The sequence below is a fragment of the Trametes versicolor genome, assembly GCF_000271585.1.
Source record: "Trametes versicolor FP-101664 SS1 unplaced genomic scaffold TRAVEscaffold_14, whole genome shotgun sequence".
In the NCBI taxonomy this organism is placed as follows: domain Eukaryota; kingdom Fungi; phylum Basidiomycota; class Agaricomycetes; order Polyporales; family Polyporaceae; genus Trametes; species Trametes versicolor.
Genome location: NW_007360334.1, coordinates 593608 through 613089, shown reverse-complemented (window position 1 = coordinate 613089; position 19482 = coordinate 593608). Strand labels below are relative to the sequence as shown.

Sequence of the window (19482 nt, the reverse complement as noted above, 5' to 3'; positions counted from 1 at the left end):
AATACGACTTCCGTACTCACTGCGCATGGCCCGCCATTTCCAGGCTTTCCTGGTCTGACACAACTTTGGGCGACTTTTCGTGCCGTGGTGGCACAGACCCTTACATTCGACTTAGCGGGGCCCTTCTGGGTGAGCTCTACCCATCGTGCATGGAATGTGCTGCTGCATGGTGCCTCGAAGATCCATGCCTCGACCACAGGCTGCCGGAGCGCAGTTGTGGGACACCTTATGATAAAACATCGCAGGCGGAGTTACTCCCACCACGAATCCCCCACTACAACTCCAAACTACGATGTCTTCGAACCCTCGAGTCTGGCTTAGTATGTCGACACCATCCCGCGATGTCAGGAGCTGATACCGTTTTAGTTACCGGCGCATCGTCCGGTTTTGGCCGCGCTCTGTGCGACACTGTTCTCAAGAACGGCGAGATAGTCGTCGCCATAGCCCGTCGCGTACACCTGCTCGACGACCTCGTGGACCAGTACTCCGCCGACCGCATCCTTGCTGTCAGAACGGACGTCACCCATCCCCAAGATGTCGCCGAGGCCTTCGCTCAAGCTAAGAATGCGTTCGGTCACGTCGACGTCGTCTTCAACAACGCCGGATACGCGGACCTGGGCGAAGTAGAGAGCGTCCAGGACACCGATGCGCGCGCTCTCTTTGAGACCAACTTCTGGGGTGCGGTTAGCGTCACTCGGGAAGCTGTCAGGTTCTTTCGCGAGTCCAACCCCCCTGGCGATGGTGGTCGTCTCCTCCAGATGACATCCATGTATGGCATCGTGGGCGCTAACTGCCTGGCTTTCTACTCCGCGTCGAAGCACGGTGAGCATCCACCAGCTTGAATCGAGCGACAAGTACTCACCTAACAACATTGCATAGCTCTGGAAGGATTTACGAAAAGCATCGCCCAAGAGCTTGACCCCACTTGGAACATCAAGGTGAGATCCTCCACATTCGACAGTATTTCACGCCACTCATCTTCCGCACCAGGTTACCCTACTTGAACCGGGCTTCTTCCAGACCGAGCTCATCTCTCATATCATGAAGTGGACACCCCCGCACCCCGCATACCTCACGTCCCCGCTGCCGAGCACCATGCGGGCGGGCTGGGACGCGTTCGTGCCGGCCGGCGATACCGCAAAGGTGGCAGATGCGTTCTACGGGGCGGCGGCGATCCCGGACCCCCCTCTGCATCTCCCACTTGGGAAGGATGCCGTCGCGAACACCAGGAAGATGGTGGCTGAGCTGGGGGACGCTCTTGCACGCTATGAGTCCTGGTCGGACGACGTTGAGTTCACGTCTGGACAGGTGCTGGCGTGCGAGAGCGTTTGAGGGGTCTTTCGGAATTAGCTGCGGGATTTCCGCTATAACATGCGATGGCTTGTAAGTCGTTCGTTAGACCTCTTATGCTTTCTTGTCGATAACGAATTTCCTGCATCATTGTTTGTAACAACACCGACCGTGTCGTACTAGGTTCTGACCGCCATGTACAAGTCCTCCGTTACTTGACAGGCGAGGCTGGAATAGGCGGATATGATTCGATGAAAGAGAAGTATTGTATACTCAAACCAGCTCAATATAATCTATGAATCGATATGTGCCTCCTTTCAAAGCTCGTGCCAACTCGTGCCCCCTTCCAGTCCTCCCAGTTACTGTCCTCATTCGATCGAACATAGCTTGCAGTCAATCGGAAGTGGCAGAATGCTATCCTCCGATAATGTACCTTCTTCAGATGCTCCATGTATGACTGCCAGTCGCGTTGGATCAGAGAATTGAAACAAGGACCTGAAGACGTTGCGTCCAAAAAAATTCCGACACGGGGAATCGAACCCCGGGCTATCGCGTGAGAGGCGATAATGTTAGCCACTACACCATATCGGATGTACTGTAACAATACAACACAAATATATCATAGTGCAGCAGAGCAATCACTCATACTGAACTTACGGTATCCGAGGAGCAACCGAGGAGAGCTGGACGTTGGCCGGACCGTCCTTGTGCTGCTGCCACCACGACTACATCATTTTTTTTCTGCCTGGGTTTGCTTGGACAACATCTGCCCTTTGCTCTACTGGACTACCTGCTGAACGGGACGGGTATACGTGTACTCTGAGTTCTCATGAACAGTCGTTTTAGTTGTCACCCTCTAACAATATTTGCGCGCAGTCAATCATACCCTTTATCCAGGTCCACAAAATAGGCCACATCTTTCCTCGTGCCATCACGCCGAGTGAAAGTGGCATGGCATGCCCAAGATACCACGCAGGACCAGCACGACTGGCGCATGACTGCCTGGAGGACGGTGAACGGCTGTATCAGACGTTCGCGACCAAGACTGAGCCCTTGTCCTTCGTCCTTATCGATTCTCACCCACACCTATCCCACATTTTCGATGGGCTGCAACCTGTCCAGACTTCTCTGCTTTCCTAAATGTAAGGACGGCATCCAACATGACGAGCACGTCCTGGCGCCTATGGAGTCCGGACTCTCGCAGTTACCCTTCTTCTCTGAGAACAGCATCGATGGGCGCAGCCTGCCGCCTAGGTATCCGACAGTTTGCAAGGGTTGCTGGGAAGGACATTTTGCAATACACTTTGGGCTTCCCTGTGTGTCGACGACGGACGGACGACTGTACCGGAACTGGCCCAGGTCGTATTCGTATTCGATCTCGCCGACGGAGTTGAAGTCCCGTGCCGATATGGGCTGCGTGTGGTGTCGGCTCCTAGTAGCTGCTCATGGGGGAGAAATCAGTTTCGCGGACCCGAGTCGCCCGTTGGAGATCAGGGTGCAGGGCGCTGTGCGCAACAGAGACCATTGGAGGCCAAGGAGCGGCCAAAGGATCACTGTCACGATTGACGACAGGGATGTTTATGAAGGAATTGCGCACACATTAACAGGTGCGTCGGAGAATATCTATGCACGCTCGAGCCGAATGTAACAATTGAGCTGCCTGATGTCTTTAGATGATCCCGCCGCTCCCTATAGTGTCATGCGAAGCCGCATTCTAAATGTAGGATCCCATCGCGTCCTGAAACTCGCAAGGGATTGCATCGAAAACTGCATTCATGGGCACAAGCGGTGCTGTGAAAGCTCGGGCGGCGCCAGCCCTCGCCTCCCCACACGCCTTATAGACTGCAGCGCGGATCTAGCCCGACCACGGCTGGTTTCAACGGCTGGCGAATACGGTGAATACCTGGCGCTCAGCTACGTGTGGGGCGGGGACCAAACTCACAAAACCACAACGTCGAACATATCCACGTACGAGCAAGGTATCGCCCCTGCTCTCCTGCCGGCCACAATCCGCGACGCGATATACGTGACGCACATGCTCGGCTTCCGGTGGCTCTGGGTCGACAGTCTGTGTATCATCCAAGACTCGGACGACGACAAGCGGCATGAGATCGGGCGCATGCACCACATCTACCGCTATGCGCATCTGACGATTATCGCCGCCAGCGCGGAACACGTCAGTGAGGGCTTTCTTCAAGAGCGACCTCCCCCGCCGGGAATGGACTTCGGCAATTACAAGACGGGTGGCGAGATCACTGTCCCCTTCATCTGTCCTCCGACTTCGGAGAGGAACCCGGACTGCCGTCCGTTGCAGGTCGGTACAGTACGCCTCACCCCAGCATACTCGTCACAATCGAGGTGGCCGTCCACTGCAGATCTCGGCCGCATGGGCACGCGCGCCTGGTGCATGCAAGAGTACCTCATGTCTCCGCGCTCCCTCATATTCCACCCCCAATCGCTCTACTTCAGGTGTCTCACCGCTACACAGAGCGTTGGCGACTCGTTCTGCTCCACGTACGAGGAACGGCGGATACCCATTACGCTCTTCCTAGACCCGCTCGTAGCGGCGCCGGGTTCCATGGAGTGGATAGAGGTGTACAGAGCCTGGATGGCGATCGTGGAGGACTACAGCGGCCGCGCGGCCAGCGTCGAGTCGGACAAGCTTATCGCGTGTGCTGCGGTCGCGGAGCAATTCTACGCTGTCCTGGGCTCCGAGTACCTTGCAGGTCTGTGGCGATCAGACAAGCTTCTCGCCGACCTACTCTGGGATGCTCGGATGGGAGCGCAGGGGCGTCGGCATACTCGCCCCACAGGGTATCGCGCGCCGTCGTGGTCTTGGGCGGCCATCGAAGGACCAGTCCGGTGGAACTTCCCGACCTGGGAAGACGATTGGGTCGTCGCGCTCGCGGAGATTGTCGAGTGCCGCGTCACACTCGAAGACGCTGCGCTTCCATTCGGGCAGGTTACGGGCGGGGCTCTCGTCTTGCGCGGAACGCTGATTCCTTGTCGAGGCATGCGCGATCCGAGTTATCCCGAAGACCCAGCAGAGTACCGGATCGCGTTACCGTCTCTCGAGCAAGCCCGGCGCCTGAAGTGGGGACTTGGTGGCTTAGGTGGCGATGAAGACGATGTGGGCTCGATAGAACTAGAGCACTTCGCGAACGCGACCATCGACTGCGAGGCCGATGAGGGCATGGGGAGAATGTGGGCTGTCCCGCTTTTGCGGGAGCAGGATTGGATACGCGGGATGGTCCTCGCTCTGGCGTCTCCGCCAGATGACTCGGGACATGCACACGAGAAGATTCGGTTTCGGAGGATCGGGACATTCGTCAGTACCTCCCTCAGGTTACTTCATGACAGGGGATTGGAGCACCCACTGTGGGATCCACTGATTCGGGACATAGGACTGAAGGACGGAGAGTTGCCAGTGGCGGACATCGAGATCATATGAGCGACCGATACTTGCACATATTTCCCTACTTCGATAGTCAACAAGGTTGTTGACGTGGTATAGCGTGCTGAGATGCAACGGAGATGCATTAACAGATTTTGTATGCATGGCTCTGCTTCGATTTTATGAGATATTCAGCCTTCGCTCTCTCATCTCAAGCAGCATGCACACGGGCGGTCCAGACAGGATTGTTCTGAGCGATGGGACCTACGCCACCCTCCAGAGCGCCCTCAAGAACGAGATCCAGAGTCGGCGATACCGGCGTGTCTTCCATGACCCACAGCGCAACACCAATGGTGCTAGAGTTGTGCATTCATTAGCGCACGCGTGAGAGCGAAGCTAAGCATACGCACTTGGACCCATGGTGGTCGAGTATCCCAGGCGGAACGGGGAAACGTGCTTGTGGCCCGATATTTCCGACGCGCTGCAATGCGTACAATCAGCCCTCATATCGACACTGCACGAGACTGCTCTACGCACCTTGCCGAACTTCCATCCATTAACGAACAGGAGTGCGCGGTACGGCGCCCCGGTGTGCTGTGCGCCGCCGTCGAACTCAAAGCTGAACGCAGCGTCGAGGCCTTGCGGGACGTCCAATGTGACCGTGGTCGTGAAGAACCCGACACCGGCACCCCCAGATGGCAGGCCCGCCGACAGGTCGCGTGAGGTGAAGTTCGCCGTGGATGAATTCGTCGGGAAGCCTGGTAGGTGCCATCCGTCGCGTTCGGCGAAGAGACCGCCTTCATTGAGTACGCCACGGACTTTGTCGGGGAAGCTATCGAGAGAAGACATGATCAGTAACGCCACATGAGTGAGCGAGCAGGGCACATACTTGGTGTAGCCGCCGAGTTTGCCCTGCACTTTCCAGGTCGAGAATTTCCCGACGCCGCCCACGAGTTCGAACCCGCGTATTCCGCGGTCCGACTTCTGGTTCTGGCCCTCGTCGTTGCCCATGTGGTCTTGCAATACCGTCAGCACGTTGTCTTGACCAGCCTTGAGTGCGGACTGCGGGAAAGCGAAGAACGCGTTCGCCTCGCCGACGGCGGAGATGTCCGAGACGGTTTGTAGGAAGACGCCGTTGAGCCAAACTGAGGCAGCGAATGCTGTAGGGATGGTAGTGCGAGGTTAGCGTGTGCGTCAGGTGCGAACAGGCGAATGTACGTACCCGTGCCGCCGTTGATGGTGAGGTTCGCGCCCGTCTCAGATCCGGTCGCGTTGAAGTGTCCGCGCCAGAAGATGCTGTTTTCGCAGCTAGTGTGCGATTAGCTTCGCCATTTCATGCGAGTATAGACGGTGCTTACAAGCCATAGTCGCATCCTGTACAACAAGTCAGCGTCTCAAGTATTCCACGAAGATGGGGAAGGCACGTACCATATAGAACCCTGCCATCTCCGAACGCTGGTGGAATGGTGATATTCGTCGACGTATGGTCCGCGACGATCCAGCTGCTATCGTCAAATCCGTCCTTCACCTCTGGCAGGCTGTCCGCGAACTTCCACCCCTGCAGCTTGGGCACCTCGACCTCCCTGATCTTCGAGCTCACTTCCAACTTGCCTTCGAGCACACCGCTGCTCGCGCCCTGAACCCGAACCTGCTTCCCGTTCCACGACACCGCACGCACGCCCTCGGGCGCGATCACCGTGAGCGGTACGCTCGCATTCAGATCCCCATGCAGCGCGAGCGTGCGTCCGCCGTTCGCGAGACTCGCGTTGCGCACGAGGTATGGCCCGCCGACGAGCACCGTCGTGTTCGTGCCGAACTGCCAGAATGTCTCCAATCCAGCAATCGTCTCATGGGTCGGTGCGCGGACCGCGGGCGCCCAGAACGTCGCGACCGTGACGGGGTCGGCGAACAGGACGAGCTGCGTGGGCGAGTCCCAGAGCGTCAGTAACTCCTTGGAGCCAGGCTGGGCGTGGATAGAGACGGCGATGAAGGCGCCGGAGGCGGAGGTGTATTGCACGCGTGAAGACTGAATGCGTGTGCCGTGCCCGGTGAAGGCGAGTGCGAGTTCGTGTGCTTGGTCGGCGTCGCCGTAGATGAAGAGCACGTCGCGCGAGCCGATCGTGCCTGCGAAGAAGACGGAGGCGGTGGAGTACAGGACGGAGCCGAATGCGCCGAAGGTGTAGTCGGTGAGGATGACTCTGCTCTGGCGGCCTTTGAGGGTGATGGAGTCCGCATGTTGCGGGACGGTGAGCGATCCCTGGGACGCGGGGACAGTCAATTTGAAAGATATCGTATCACTGTGAGGCAACTTGTCAGCGTGAGGGAAAGCTAACGAGAAGCATGAGAACGCACGTGGACGCCCCGTCTAGCTGGCGCACGATAGTGAAGCCTGTCCCGGTGTCTGGGTTCCGCAGGTGGGTCGCAAACGCTTTGGCTGCATCATGCCCGGAGATGGACACTTCGGGAATACCGCTGTTGGTGTCTCCTATCCAGTTGGTCTTCCGGAACGAAGGCGAGGAGCGGAGGAAGAGGCCCTGGCGCTTCATCTCGTCGTGCTTCTCCCAGAGCAGTCGCGTCTCTTTGATGGCGCCGGAATAGTCGTAGCTACACTGTCATGTCATTATATGGGCATATCTAGAATGACGGGGACAACGAACCTCGTATATGCACCGGGATATGCAATGCCTCCCCAGTTAGTTCCTCTGCCAGCGTATATGGGTGAGTGAGACGACGAGGACCACGAGAGACTTCCGCTCGTACCCATAAAACATGTAGACAGAATGCATCTTCACGTTGCTTGCCCAGTTGTTCTTGTAGAACACGTCCTCGAAGTCGGGACCGATCCGCGCGCGGCAGCGCTCATATCCCGGACCACCCCAGTAGTCGTGTGACCCGCCTGCACACAAGGAGATCAGCCAGATACGGCCATCCACCACTGCAGAAATACGCACCCTGGAACTCGGGCATGTAGAACGGTCTGTCCGGACCCGTGTCGAGGTGATACTGGTGGAACTCCGTCGGGACGGCGTTCCACATGGATCCGTTAGTGCAATTGAAGTGGTTCGGGTAGTAGTCGAGCCCGTAGAGGTCGGGCGCCCCAGTACCGTTGACGAACTGTTGCTTTTCGCCGGGGTCGTTGTACGTCCTGCGTGTATGCGATCAGACTGGGGCGAATAAGCGTGTAGTACGGATGAACTTACAAGGGAACGACGATACCGTTGGAACGATATTGCTCCTCGAGGTCAGCGAAGTACTCTGCATTACCGATCGGTGTCTGCGAATACTCGTTGTCTGTTACGAGGACGATTAAGCCAACTGCCTGAAGTCGTCGCCATGCAAAGTGATGCTAGACGTACCAATCTGTAGGACTGACTCATCGGTATGTAAGTGCACTACGCAGCGTTGGAAGTTCAAAAAGCTCACGTAGCATAGGCCCGCCTTCAGTCACTTGGTTTGGCTTGGCGAGTTGGATGATCTGAGAGGCGTAGGGTTGGTAGGCGGCATTCCAGGTCGTGCTGTTCGAGCGCACGTCCCCTTCGACCAGGCTTGTTGACCAGAGGGCAAGACCTCCCGCAGTCGTCTCTGCGTTGATCTATACGCATCATCAGCATTGTCAAAAACATCTCACTTTGCCGAACCCTCACGTAAGGACCTAGCACGAAGGTCAGTGATCCCTACATACATGTCGAGGGGACACGATACGCACCAGGTCGTAGGACGACAAAGATGCCGGCAAGCTTAGCGGCATCGAAAATAGGTTGCAGGGCACGCCAGTCGTCGAAGTTGAATTCTCCCGGTGCCGGGTTTGTCAGTCCCCCTGCGAGTTTGGTGAGTAATATCATACACCCGATAGTGGGAAATGAGCGCACAGTGAATGTAGATGCTGCGTGCATACGACTTCTGTGAGTATCCTGTGGCGTGCCACCGTACGCAAATGTAAAAAATACCTAACAGCGTTCAAACCAGCGGCGACCATCTTTTGAAAGATGTCGAGCCAGAGATCGGGAACGGGCAGGCGGAATGTATGGAACTCTCCGGAACTGAAGAGACGCGTCAACCTTCTGAACGGAGGTCGCGTAGAAGTGAACTCACTAGAGAAACATCCGCTGGTCATGCAGAAAAAGCGTATAGTTGTCCCATTGCACAACTTCTGTGAGTCCGTTCGACTTGCGGGGTGGGTCCGCAGCGTTCGCGGAGGTCAAGAAGACGAGTGCGAACGCGAATAGGGCGTGCAATGCGCACAGAGTACGCCGATTGAGTTGCATCGTGCAACGCGCCTCAACAGGCTTATACGACGCCGTCGAAGATCGCTCTTATACTCACCGGATAGCCTTTAGACCTGCAGATCCGCGCACGTCATGCGCCTGCATCGGTCCGCTGAAGATCATGGGCCGGTCGGTTATGAGAGGTTCTTGGTGCAGGTGCGCAGGCCGATCCCCGGACTCGTAAAGATCTGGTCACATTTTACAGCACCTGACGTTTCCCCTCAATGTCCAGGGGTAGCTAGACTTTTCTCACTGATGCGTCTTCTGTTGGACATCCAAGTGAAAAGGCGGGAAAGTGGCGAGGCTGCCAGAGCAACCCGTGGCGCGCGGTATAAGTACACGCCGAAATCATGTTATGCGCATCCGATGCAGAGACATAGAGTTGTCATTTTGGTCGAGCCTAGTTGATACTTCGAAGCCCGAGATGGAGGACGGGCATGGAGGTGGAGGTGAAGGTGGAGGTCAATGGCCATGAGAGGGACTTGAGAGTAAGGCTCCAACCCATTAGTGTAATTACTGATTATAATCGATTAGAACCGTATACTGTTTATGATTACTTTACCCCCACGGTCTATTGGGGTGTAATCGATTAGTAGTCAGTATGTATGCAGTGGGCGCTTACCCGCGCCTTGGAAGAGATATAGGGCGGGATGTGGAGGTTTGACCTAGTCTTGTCCCATCTACCAACCATTCACTATGCACTTTGAGGATTTGAGGACTGAAATTAGACTCATATGATCCTTGAATGCAATGCTGGCGGTCTCCTTCCAGGTACCCTCTTCATTAGCGCCCGTGGGGGCGGCGCCGACGGACCATTCCATCATGATTTAAGTCGCGCAAGCCGCCATTAACCTCTGCAGTGCCTCATAGGGCGCTGTTAGAGACCGATGAAAGCTTGTACAAGGGTTCAAACGAAAATTTGGCACCGGTGGGTGTATAACACACTAACTACTGAGTATAATCTGTTTAGTAATCGATTACTACTGATTACTGTTTACATACTCATTTTGAGTAATCGTAATCTAATCGGTTGGAGCCTTACTTGAGAGGCCCGTCGCCTCCACACGCGCCGTAACTGGCGCCTTAGTTTACCGCCGGGCGGCGTCGGGCCGGCCGGACTTTGCCTTCCGATTGGAGCCGATTGGCTGGAAGTTTGGACGAGCGACTCCGAGCGAGGTTTTGCGTCCCTCCGATAGGCTCCCACTGCACACTGCACTCATAGTTTCCTGTGGGATACCGATGAAAAATTCCAGCTTCGACTCACATTCTCGTGAAGATTACTACTCACACAAACACCGGCCATAAAAGCCCTCAAGCGCGTGTCGCCTAACCCTCTCAAACTGACCTTGGCAATCCCAGGCATTTTCGCTTTGTCGTCGAGATATATCGCACCTACTTACCAGGTCCTCTTGACGCCTTTCTCAGGAGAGACTACTGCTGTCTTTTATAGAGCTTCTGGAGGCGCTGAAGCGCACAAAGAAAGCCCTCGGACTGAGTGCGGTGACACATGTATGTAAGTCGTCACTGAGTGAATCCCGGATCGCGGTATTGACTTCCAGTATACATCGAACGACGCAGTACCGGTGCGCTTGTACTAGACGCACGCATGTATGCCTTCGCAAGGCCGTCCATTGCGAGGCCTTCTATAGCCTCTGCGGCCACGCTGCGTGACGCCACAACCGAGATTGTGGGCGCAGATGCGGCGTATCAATCAGGATGGGCCACTCTCGCATAACCTCGATGTCTTCTTGCCCATCAGAAAGGATTCAGAATAGGATATCATTTTTAAGACTACAATATCTGGAACACGTCATCTTACCAATATTCCGTCTCCTATTCGTGGTGAGTTTCTTTATTATACCAAGTGTCTCGCCCTATGCTCCGGCGCACTTATTCCGATATCGAAGCCCGTCCCTAAGTATAATCATCTCGTCCGATTGTGCTGTCTGAATATTCTAGGGACTCCGGCGCGTTTGTCCAAAGGAGGCACTCTTGTGGAGGCGTTTCTGCCAAGATGGCGTCGCCACCTGGTCCTGGGTATAAATCTGACTCGGTGACCTCTACCTCGCCACCTATCCACGCCTCATCATGCATCCGACGCTCTTCAGCCCAGCCTACCCCAGATCTGCTACAGTCTCGCCAGAGCACTCGCGCACAGAGTGGGATTTACGCGACGTCCCCATCAATAACGTCTCCCCAGAAGACTGGTTGCAACTACGCTTCATCGACTGTCGATGCTTCCTCGATCGGCTGAACCCGGGAAGACTCCACCTCAAAGCCCTCGTATTCCCAAGCCGGATGAATGATTACACGGCAGCCGACATCGAAAGAGCACAGAAACAGGGCATGCGGTGGTGTGCGGTATCTTATCCACGTATACTTTCGGAAAGTGGGGCTCTGGCATTGGATCCCGCCACGCATAGCGACATGGTGTACAGCAAACATGCGTTCTACGAATCCTTACGAGCCGGCGCGCACGTCAGCCATCAGCTACTCCGCGAAGTCTGCAAAGCTGCCATGGAGAGGAAGATCGATTACGTGTGGATCGACAAGTTATGCGCCTTTACGTCGGGACCGGAACACGCCTGGCTTCTCGGCGGGCCTCTTCCGTCCATTTATCGGAACGCGTCGCTATGTCTGGTGTTACCTGCCGGGCTCGGTACGCTTGCATCGCTGTTCGAGGAAACATCATACCTCCACTGTATGTGGTCCCTCCTCGAAGTGGTCCTGCCGAGGAACCCCGTGCGTGTCAACGTACTTCATCGGATACCGCACGGTTGGGGATCGGATCGGATTTTCAGTAAACCAAGCCATATTCCTGACACCCCAGAGGAGGCCACATTCAACTCTCACGTACGTGGCACCGCAGAGGACGCCAATGACGTTCCGATCTCGTCTCTGTCACGGTTTCACCTGTTGCTCTCGTGGGCAGTGGGAGACGCTTTCCTCGACTCTGTCGTCAAAAACATCGGACCTATCTCAACATCGGATGAACGTTTCAAGCCTCCTTGCATATTCGGAAGGGTTCCAACTGTATGCGCCGAGACCTCGGCACACTACCTGGTCGTTGAATCTCTTCAGAGGATTTTCCAAAGAGCTCCGGAAGAGTGGTCTCCCTACCAACCGGACTCGCCGGAGAGCGTCACGAAGTGGCGGCAAGAAGTCACTGCAAGCATGACAAGAAACCTGAAGTCCATTTGGACCGCAGCGTTCGTACGGACTGCCAAGGACGGCTTCGCACTTGTTGTGGTGCTCACTTGGCTGATGTACTATCACTACTACACCGTGTATGCGAGAATCTGCAAAGAGGAAAGACCCCAGATCGACTGGATTCAACGAGCAATCTATTCGCTGGCGGACTCCATTCAACAGGCCCGGACCAGCCATGATCAATTCGTTCGGATTGGCGGAAGAAACGACACTGTTCAAGGACTATACCTCCTTCTATCTACGTTGACCGACACTCATGGCGATCCAATCCCTGAAGACTTCCGGAACTTACTGAAGGAGGGTTTTGCGCATGCGCTACCGCGCTGGAAGACGATGTTTCTATTTCCTTGCCCGCCGCCTCTTCTTGAATCGACGTCAGATGATTTTCCAGACCCGGCGCGGTGTCAGCCATGGACGCCATGGAGTGCTCAGGGGAGCTATGTTTCGGTCCGGAGATGGGTCCCTCCTTCGACCGGTCGCCGACTAAACGGGTCTGCATGGGATCTAGTCCAGTCACCGGCGTACGTCGAGAAAACTGTTGAATCCCTTCGGCTGGAACCTCTCGAGCAACATGCCATGTCTAATGGGCTCAGATTTCAGCTGGCTGGATTCGCACTACCTCTTCTACCTCTTGAAGAGGCCGTCAGCAGAGTAGATGCTCCTCTGTCGCACGCGGACTGGAATGACAAAGCTGTGACGGATGTGGATGGTAGACGTTGGCACATAACGGACCGGGGTCGGGAGGGATGCGCATATGCTCTCGCAGTCTCTGAGTTGGTTTGGAAGAGAGAGCCTCACCGCGCTCGTGGTACGCGTGCTATGATTTTGACTCCTCGCCCGCCGGAGAACCGGAATCGGTTCGACTCACTGGACACGACATATGATGTACACACTTGGATCGAGAAGCGGAGTCAGGGGGGGAGTCACGTATCGAGATGGGAAGAGTGGTGGGCCCGAAAGTCCCGCGAAGGCACGCTGAACAAATTTGTTGTAGTGATTAAACGTCCTTGGTGACCGCTTCGTGATTTCCGACTTGATGCATAATTTGTCGTAGACATGCTGTAGTTTGCACTTGGGCATTCTTCGAAGTAGTCACACCGCCGGATTGCCAACGGGTTTTGGGTGTTGCATGAGCCTCCTCTGCCCGTATAACAGGATTAACGACTTGTCTTTGCGAAAAAGGAAGAATATTCGTATGAAACGGGCAGGGCGGGCACGACGAGCACTTATCTTAGACAGCTGAATGCAGACGCATTCGCCGTGAAGTGATCATGCCGTTCATTCTCCTAATATTTAGCAAATCACAGTGGAGTGCCACGCGGAGAATACACGTCCATTTGGTATGTATGCTCACCATAATTGTGCAAAAAATATGTCTTCTATTGCGATAAGACGCGCCACGACGTCCTTGGGTTCATCGTGAGGCGGTATACTGTTGACAATTGTGTCAAGATGTATACGACGATAGTGAATTTGAAGATCACTATGCGCGCCCGAGGTGTGGAGCATATCAATTGTTCACGGGCGGCGTTTCGCGAAGAATGGGCCATTTGAGGATGGGGTAGGTGAGATGGCGGCGCCCGTGCCATACGTGGAGCACGTCTGGTCCCAGGAGAACGAGCATTGCGTACAAATGAATGAATCTGATTTTTGAGGCGTTTTTGATCTTGTGGCAACATAGCATCCATGTTATAGTATTTCGGAAGAAGTTATATCAACGGACTCACCCCGAATCCGAGACCTTCCTCGAAGAGTGGTAGACGCGACGAGTACCATAGAGCTCAATACCTTGAGTGCCCCGGTTGTCGCTAGTCTCGCGCAACGCACACTAAACGGCGGGGACAGATCATGTTCGACTCGAAGTGGTGGTAACGTTGACCGATGGTACGATTAGACGCCCGTGCTGTGGTTCCGCCACGATGACTCCGCTTGAATGTTTCAACGTTTGACCGCTCACCTCATTGTAAGTACTCTCTTTATGATGCATGCCATCACCGTCCATGCCTCGTCGTAAGCATACATTCACTTTTCGGAAAGCAGAAAATCACGGTGAGTTGGATGCATCGCTTGTAGAATGAGGCATGTCGCTAACCCGTTCATACGGAAAGCCCAGGTGGCACTAGCGGCGTCGGCGCTGGCGTTCATCGTGGCGTATCTACTCGATGATCCTGTTATCCCGCACAGGCAACCAGCATGTATTATGTGCTTATAGTCACAGCCGCGTTCCAGTTTCTCGAGCGAGATATCACTCAGAAGGAAGCTCGGCTACACGGGACGCGGCGAGACGTCCGTATTCTCTACTTGGGAACCGCCCGTTTTCTCCTTCCAATACGGTGACCATTCTCCCCGTTTCCATCACTAGGTCGCTTCGCGCGCCACAACGCGGGCGCCCCCGATCATAGCAGCTTCATAGTTGCCGATGACGTGGTCTTGTGGCGAGGCCTGGTACGCATATATAAACCAACCATACCCAATCTGCTACATATACATCTCTCCCAGCTCTTACGATTCTTGCCACATTCAGCCTCACTAACCGCCATCTATGTCTGGAACGACCAAAAGCGGCGCTGCAACGAGTGCTCCCAGGTTCTGGGTCACAGTCAAGGCAGATACCAAGGATACATACATCCTTCTCCACGAGCATATGCGCAAATCTATTGCTAGCCCCTGTGGAATACGTCTCATAGACATCGGGGAGTGCGAATACAAGGATGAAAGGTTCCGTAGCTTGTGCTTCCTCGAGGCGCGCAGAAAGGGTGAAGGCGCGATCGGGTCCTTCTGCAAGGACGGCTTTGTCCGGTACATTGCCGGGAAGACAGCCTACACCTCCTTCATCTCTAACTTCGACGCACTGGCACGACTAGGCTCGGATTTTCCATCAAGTCAACAACACCACGATAATTCTGCGGAGAACGCTCAAGCCGAGGGGGTGATTGTGCGCAAAGAGGTTCTACATTACTTTCGCAAGAACTGGGAGAATGGGCGAGGGTACCGGGGCGCCCGATACATTTGGATCGACAGGCTCTGTATTTTACAGAACGAAGAAGACCTCCGCTGGCACGACGTAGATCTCCAGGTGGATATACATAACCAGGCCGTTCAATGCGTCGTCTCCCAGGATGGCCTACCGAACGCCCTACTGAACGCCCGACGAGAAGCCCAGCATCTCCCGCCGATCATCCGTTCGTACTCCTCATCCTCATCGCAGCAACGCGCGGACAGGCACTTCCCTTTGCCTCTATGCTCGCACTCAGGCCGACGTGCCGTGACCTTGCGTGATGTTTTGCATCCGTTCCTGTCGAATGCTTCGGGACACAAACACCATGCGACCCCGGCTCTTGATTCCATCCAGGAGATTATAAACTCTATTGATCGTGTCACGAACAAGCCAAAGAAGTTCGAGTATCTCGCGAAGGCTCAAGCAGCCTGGGAGTCTCTGTTTACCAAAACGTATACCTCCCACAACGAGTTCATCAAAGCTTGCAGAAAGGAGTTTACGCTCGAGACGCCTAATGAAGAAAGAGCGACCGACTGGGACCTCGTCATGCTGTCTTCGCAACTTTCCAAAATGGTGGATATTCCGGTGTTTTGGCTCGGAGTGGTGATCGACGTACCCCCAGACCCCATAATTCCGCTGTTTCCTTCAATCCGACATGCTTCGAGTCGTTCAACGGATTCGGCAATGGCAAACTCCCTGTTTGTCAGGGACCCCGACCTTCAGACAGAGTTCTACGCGCAAACACCCAGCTGCACGTTGATACTTCGGAACGCAGCGGTACGCGGACTCATTCCCAACCCGCGCAGGAGCGATGCACTGGCATGTGGTCCCACGTCGCTTCAGCTCCCATGGGACCCCTTGCACGACTGGGCTATCGAGGACGTGCACAGTGGGTGCACGAAGACATGGCTGGTCTACCTCGGCAGTATGAATCGTTGTCTAGGCGGGATATCGCACAAAGACCCAATCATCGATGTTTTGCCGTTCAGCCCTGGCACTGAGGCATCAAAAACGGCGCATTCTTCTTCGAGTCGCGTCGTGTCCTCTGCGCAGGCCGCCACCAAGTTCCTAGCGCCACCTAACGCGTTGAGGTACCATTTCCTGGTCCTTGAAGAGGACGTCACGGAGATGGAGCTCCCAGAGTATGAGGACGAGGGACGTCCTACAAGGGAGCCAAAGAAGGTTTGCCAGTTGAAAGGCTGGCTCGGAAAGGATGTCGCAGAGTGGTTGAAGCCTACCGGATGGAGTCGTCGGCACACCTTCAGTATTGTCGTACGGCCCGAGGTCACTGGGTCGAGTCGTCAGCACACCTCCAATGATGTCCCACAGCCTGAAGTCGATGATCTGTTCACATACCACCCGGAGCCTGGAGTCAGCCCTCCTCCCACATACGAAGAGACACAGGCCCTCGACAGAGCGCTTCAGACGCCGGAGGACTCGTCGGCGCGGCAGGGGTCCGTGCTGGGAGGAGTAGCCCCGCTTCCACTTGCCCAACCTCGTCCTGTAATAGCCACCCGTCCGGCTTGGGTCTTCAGTGACCGGACAACATCTGCCTCGGCGGGTAGAACGCCCCCGGGCACGCAGCGGGGTCCCTCTACCGAGCCTGACGAAGATGACGAAGAAACTGTGGCCGGAACCACACCTTCGAGTCGTGCACCGTCTCCCGCGGAGACGGACATCACCTTGGTTGGCGACGTCGACGACCACCTACGTCCACCAGTCTCACCATGCATGTCTCAGTCAAGCATTTCCAGGGAGCCCGCGAGTTCACTTGAGCCGCTGTCAAGGCTGGAAACGAGGGCTCCCACGAGTGGCACGCGCGAACCAGGACGCGGACCTCTTTCTCGGGCATCGGATTTTCACAGACAACTTCGTCACGGCTAACGAGGCGCATTAGATAAGGACACATCGAAGAGTGGTAGAAGACAACATCGGAGACGGACTGACCTCAATACCAAGCCATAGATGGAATCGACATACGTGTACGAATGAATGAATGTATTGTAGTCCGCCTGTATCACTACAACACACTTCTCGTCTACGGCTATGCGCTCGGAGGCGCGACCTCGGGCAGGTTCGCGCCCAAGTTATCCGGGAGGGCAAGCGTCTGGTCCGTCTGGCTCTTCAGGCGGCCGCCGAACAGCACAGGCCCGTTCGCCGCGCGGAATGCCGCGATGCGTTGCTCGACCTCGGGACGGAAGTGGCGCATGAGGCCCTGGATCGGCCACGCCGCGGCGTCGCCGAGCGCGCAGATCGTGCGGCCCTCGATCTGCTTCGTGAGCTCGAGCAGCATGTCAATCTCGCGCTGGTGCCCGCGGCCCTCCGCGAAGCGGTCCATCATGTTCATCATCCACGTCGTGCCCTCGCGGCAGGGCGTGCACTGACCGCATGACTCGTGCTTGTAGAACTGCGTAGAAGGTTAGGTGAGGACGCGCGTGAGTGAACGGGTCGAAACGTACGTGAGCGAAGCGAGCAATCGCCTTAACGATGTCAGTGCTCTTGTCCATGACGATGACGGCACCAGTACCAAGACCGGATTGGGCATCCTTCAGAGAGTCGTAGTCCATACTGCGATGTATCATGAGCACAATGGAGACTGAGCCAGGAAAGATAAACCTACAGGACTTCTCCGCACTTGTCGATGGGAAGAACGGGAACGGAGCTACCCCCAGGGATGATACCGAGTAGGTTGTCCCAGCCACCGCGGACGCCACCGCAGTGCTTCTCGATGAGCTCCTTGAGCGGGATACTCATCTCCTCCTCGACCACACACGGGTTGTTGACGTGACCGGAGATGCAGAATAGCTTCGTGCCCTGGTTCCGCGCACGGCCGAAGCCAGCAAACCAGGCAGCACCGCGCCGCACGATTGTCGGCGCGACAGCAACAGTCTCCACGTTCGCCACAGTAGTCGGGCAGCCGAACAGGCCGACATCGGCAGGGAATGGAGGCTTCAGACGGGGCTTGCCCTGCTTGCCCTCGAGAGACTCGATCAACGCGGTCTCCTCTCCGCAGATATAGGCGCCCGCTCCACGGTGAAGATAGACGTCGAAGGAGTATCCGGACCCGCACGCGTCCTTCCCGAGGAAACCGTTCTTGTATGCCTCGTTTATAGCTTGCTGGACGTGCGAAGCCTCCTGGTAGAACTCGCCACGGATGTAGATGTACGCGGCGCTGGCGTTCATGGCGCGTCCGGCGACAAGACAACCCTCGACGAGTTTGTGGGGGTCACCGCGCATGATCTCCCGGTCCTTGCAGGTACCGGGCTCACCCTCATCGGCGTTGACAACAAGATACCGAGGGCTATGTTCATGAGCACATGAGGCTGACGCGGAACGAAGTACACGTACCGAGGATCCTTCTCCCAACCCGGTTTGTTCATGAAACTCCACTTAAGACCGCTGGGGAAACCAGCACCTCCACGTCCACGGAGTCCGGAGTCCTTGATGGTCTGAATGATCCAGGAGTCGCCCTTCAGGAGGATATCCTTGGTTTTGTGCCAGTCGCCTCGGGACTGAACAGGCGCTCTCAGGCACGTCATTCCCGCAGATGATTGAAGAAACGCACCATGGCACCCTTAACACCATGATCATGCCTGCAGTACGCGTTTGTGAAGATGCGGTCCTGGTCCTTTAGGCCGCCGTAACGACGAACAGGGGTGTCCTGCACCGTCGCAAAACCACGACGAAGTTTGGCCCTAAACGGCCGGGATATCTCTGTAAGAAGCATCGTGTGTCGTCAGTACAGCGGCCTCCACCGAGAGCTAGACGAGGGACGCACGAGCAGCCGCTGAGGGATGTCTGAGCATCGTGGCGGACGACGAGGAGAGGTGTTTGCTCGACGATGACCGTTGCTCGAATCCCCAGTGGTTCGGACAACGCCGGGTTGTTTGCTTGTACCTGCTTGGATTGTGGCGGCATGCTCGCGTGGCATCGTCAAATTGGGCGCCACTCGTTGGTCCTCCACAGCAACGACGCTTGTCCACCTGCCACCATGAAGGACCCTCTCAGTCTTGCCTTGCGTTGCTCGTACCCTTCGCACTGGATGTGGTCGACACTGGCTCGTAAATAACTCGGCCCATGTTGAAGGTGAGGCGCTTCCGGACTTCTACGGCATGGCTTCTGTCTGGGTCTCGTCATCTTGCAATCCTTCTCGCTCGGCCAACAATATCAGAAAACAATAGGCAACATGCGAATATCTTCCTCGGGTCTAAGACATGCCGCTACGGCCATGCGACATCGACTCTCTTGCTTTACGGTAGCGCGGAAGGCCGTTGATGCCATTGCAGCCGTGCTCTGGCCCTTCTGCCGTTTCCGCAGACTGTACT

At 55.8% G+C, this 19482-nt stretch overlaps 5 protein-coding genes and 1 non-coding gene across 6 annotated transcripts; 3 read left to right on the top strand and 3 right to left on the bottom strand.

Moving 5' to 3' along the window:
* Positions 1 to 341: 341 nt before the first annotated feature.
* Positions 342 to 1332, top strand: TRAVEDRAFT_135924 (NAD-P-binding protein; the record flags this gene model as incomplete). Its single annotated transcript, XM_008046653.1, has 3 exons — positions 342 to 822; positions 880 to 938; positions 991 to 1332. The coding sequence occupies 3 exons, from the start codon at positions 342 to 344 to the stop codon at positions 1330 to 1332; spliced, it is 882 nt and encodes a 293-aa protein (XP_008044844.1).
* A 477-nt stretch (positions 1333 to 1809) lies between these two features.
* On the bottom strand, positions 1810 to 1881 carry TRAVEDRAFT_t256. The gene has a single exon. It is a non-coding gene; the product is annotated as a tRNA-Glu (tRNA).
* Positions 1882 to 3190: 1309 nt separating this feature from the next.
* TRAVEDRAFT_87975 (HET-domain-containing protein) lies at positions 3191 to 4279 on the top strand (the record flags this gene model as incomplete). The annotated part of the gene is made up of 2 exons (XM_008046652.1): positions 3191 to 3533; positions 3615 to 4279. Coding segments are annotated over 2 exons (1008 nt in total), but the record flags the coding sequence as incomplete, so codon positions are not given.
* Positions 4280 to 4839: 560 nt separating this feature from the next.
* TRAVEDRAFT_75316 (uncharacterized protein) lies at positions 4840 to 8949 on the bottom strand (the record flags this gene model as incomplete). Its single annotated transcript, XM_008046651.1, has 19 exons — positions 4840 to 5040; positions 5095 to 5165; positions 5222 to 5516; positions 5574 to 5844; positions 5907 to 5992; positions 6043 to 6058; positions 6113 to 6981; positions 7037 to 7288; positions 7342 to 7386; positions 7445 to 7580; positions 7636 to 7829; positions 7885 to 7975; positions 8041 to 8052; positions 8108 to 8276; positions 8329 to 8336; positions 8391 to 8501; positions 8554 to 8567; positions 8632 to 8724; positions 8777 to 8949. The coding sequence occupies 19 exons, from the start codon at positions 8947 to 8949 to the stop codon at positions 4896 to 4898; spliced, it is 3051 nt and encodes a 1016-aa protein (XP_008044842.1). The 3' UTR covers positions 4840 to 4895.
* A 5752-nt stretch (positions 8950 to 14701) lies between these two features.
* Positions 14702 to 17041, top strand: TRAVEDRAFT_24540 (uncharacterized protein; the record flags this gene model as incomplete). The annotated part of the gene is made up of 1 exon (XM_008046459.1): positions 14702 to 17041. The coding sequence occupies one exon, from the start codon at positions 14702 to 14704 to the stop codon at positions 17039 to 17041; it is 2340 nt and encodes a 779-aa protein (XP_008044650.1).
* A 94-nt stretch (positions 17042 to 17135) lies between these two features.
* TRAVEDRAFT_156371 (NADH-ubiquinone oxidoreductase) lies at positions 17136 to 18976 on the bottom strand. The gene is made up of 6 exons (XM_008046650.1): positions 18936 to 18976; positions 18723 to 18871; positions 18506 to 18669; positions 17778 to 18458; positions 17617 to 17725; positions 17136 to 17564 (listed from the first exon to the last, which is right to left on the bottom strand). The coding sequence occupies exons 1-6, from the start codon at positions 18961 to 18963 to the stop codon at positions 17202 to 17204; spliced, it is 1494 nt and encodes a 497-aa protein (XP_008044841.1). The 5' UTR covers positions 18964 to 18976; the 3' UTR covers positions 17136 to 17201.
* Between the last annotated feature and the right edge of the window lie 506 nt (positions 18977 to 19482).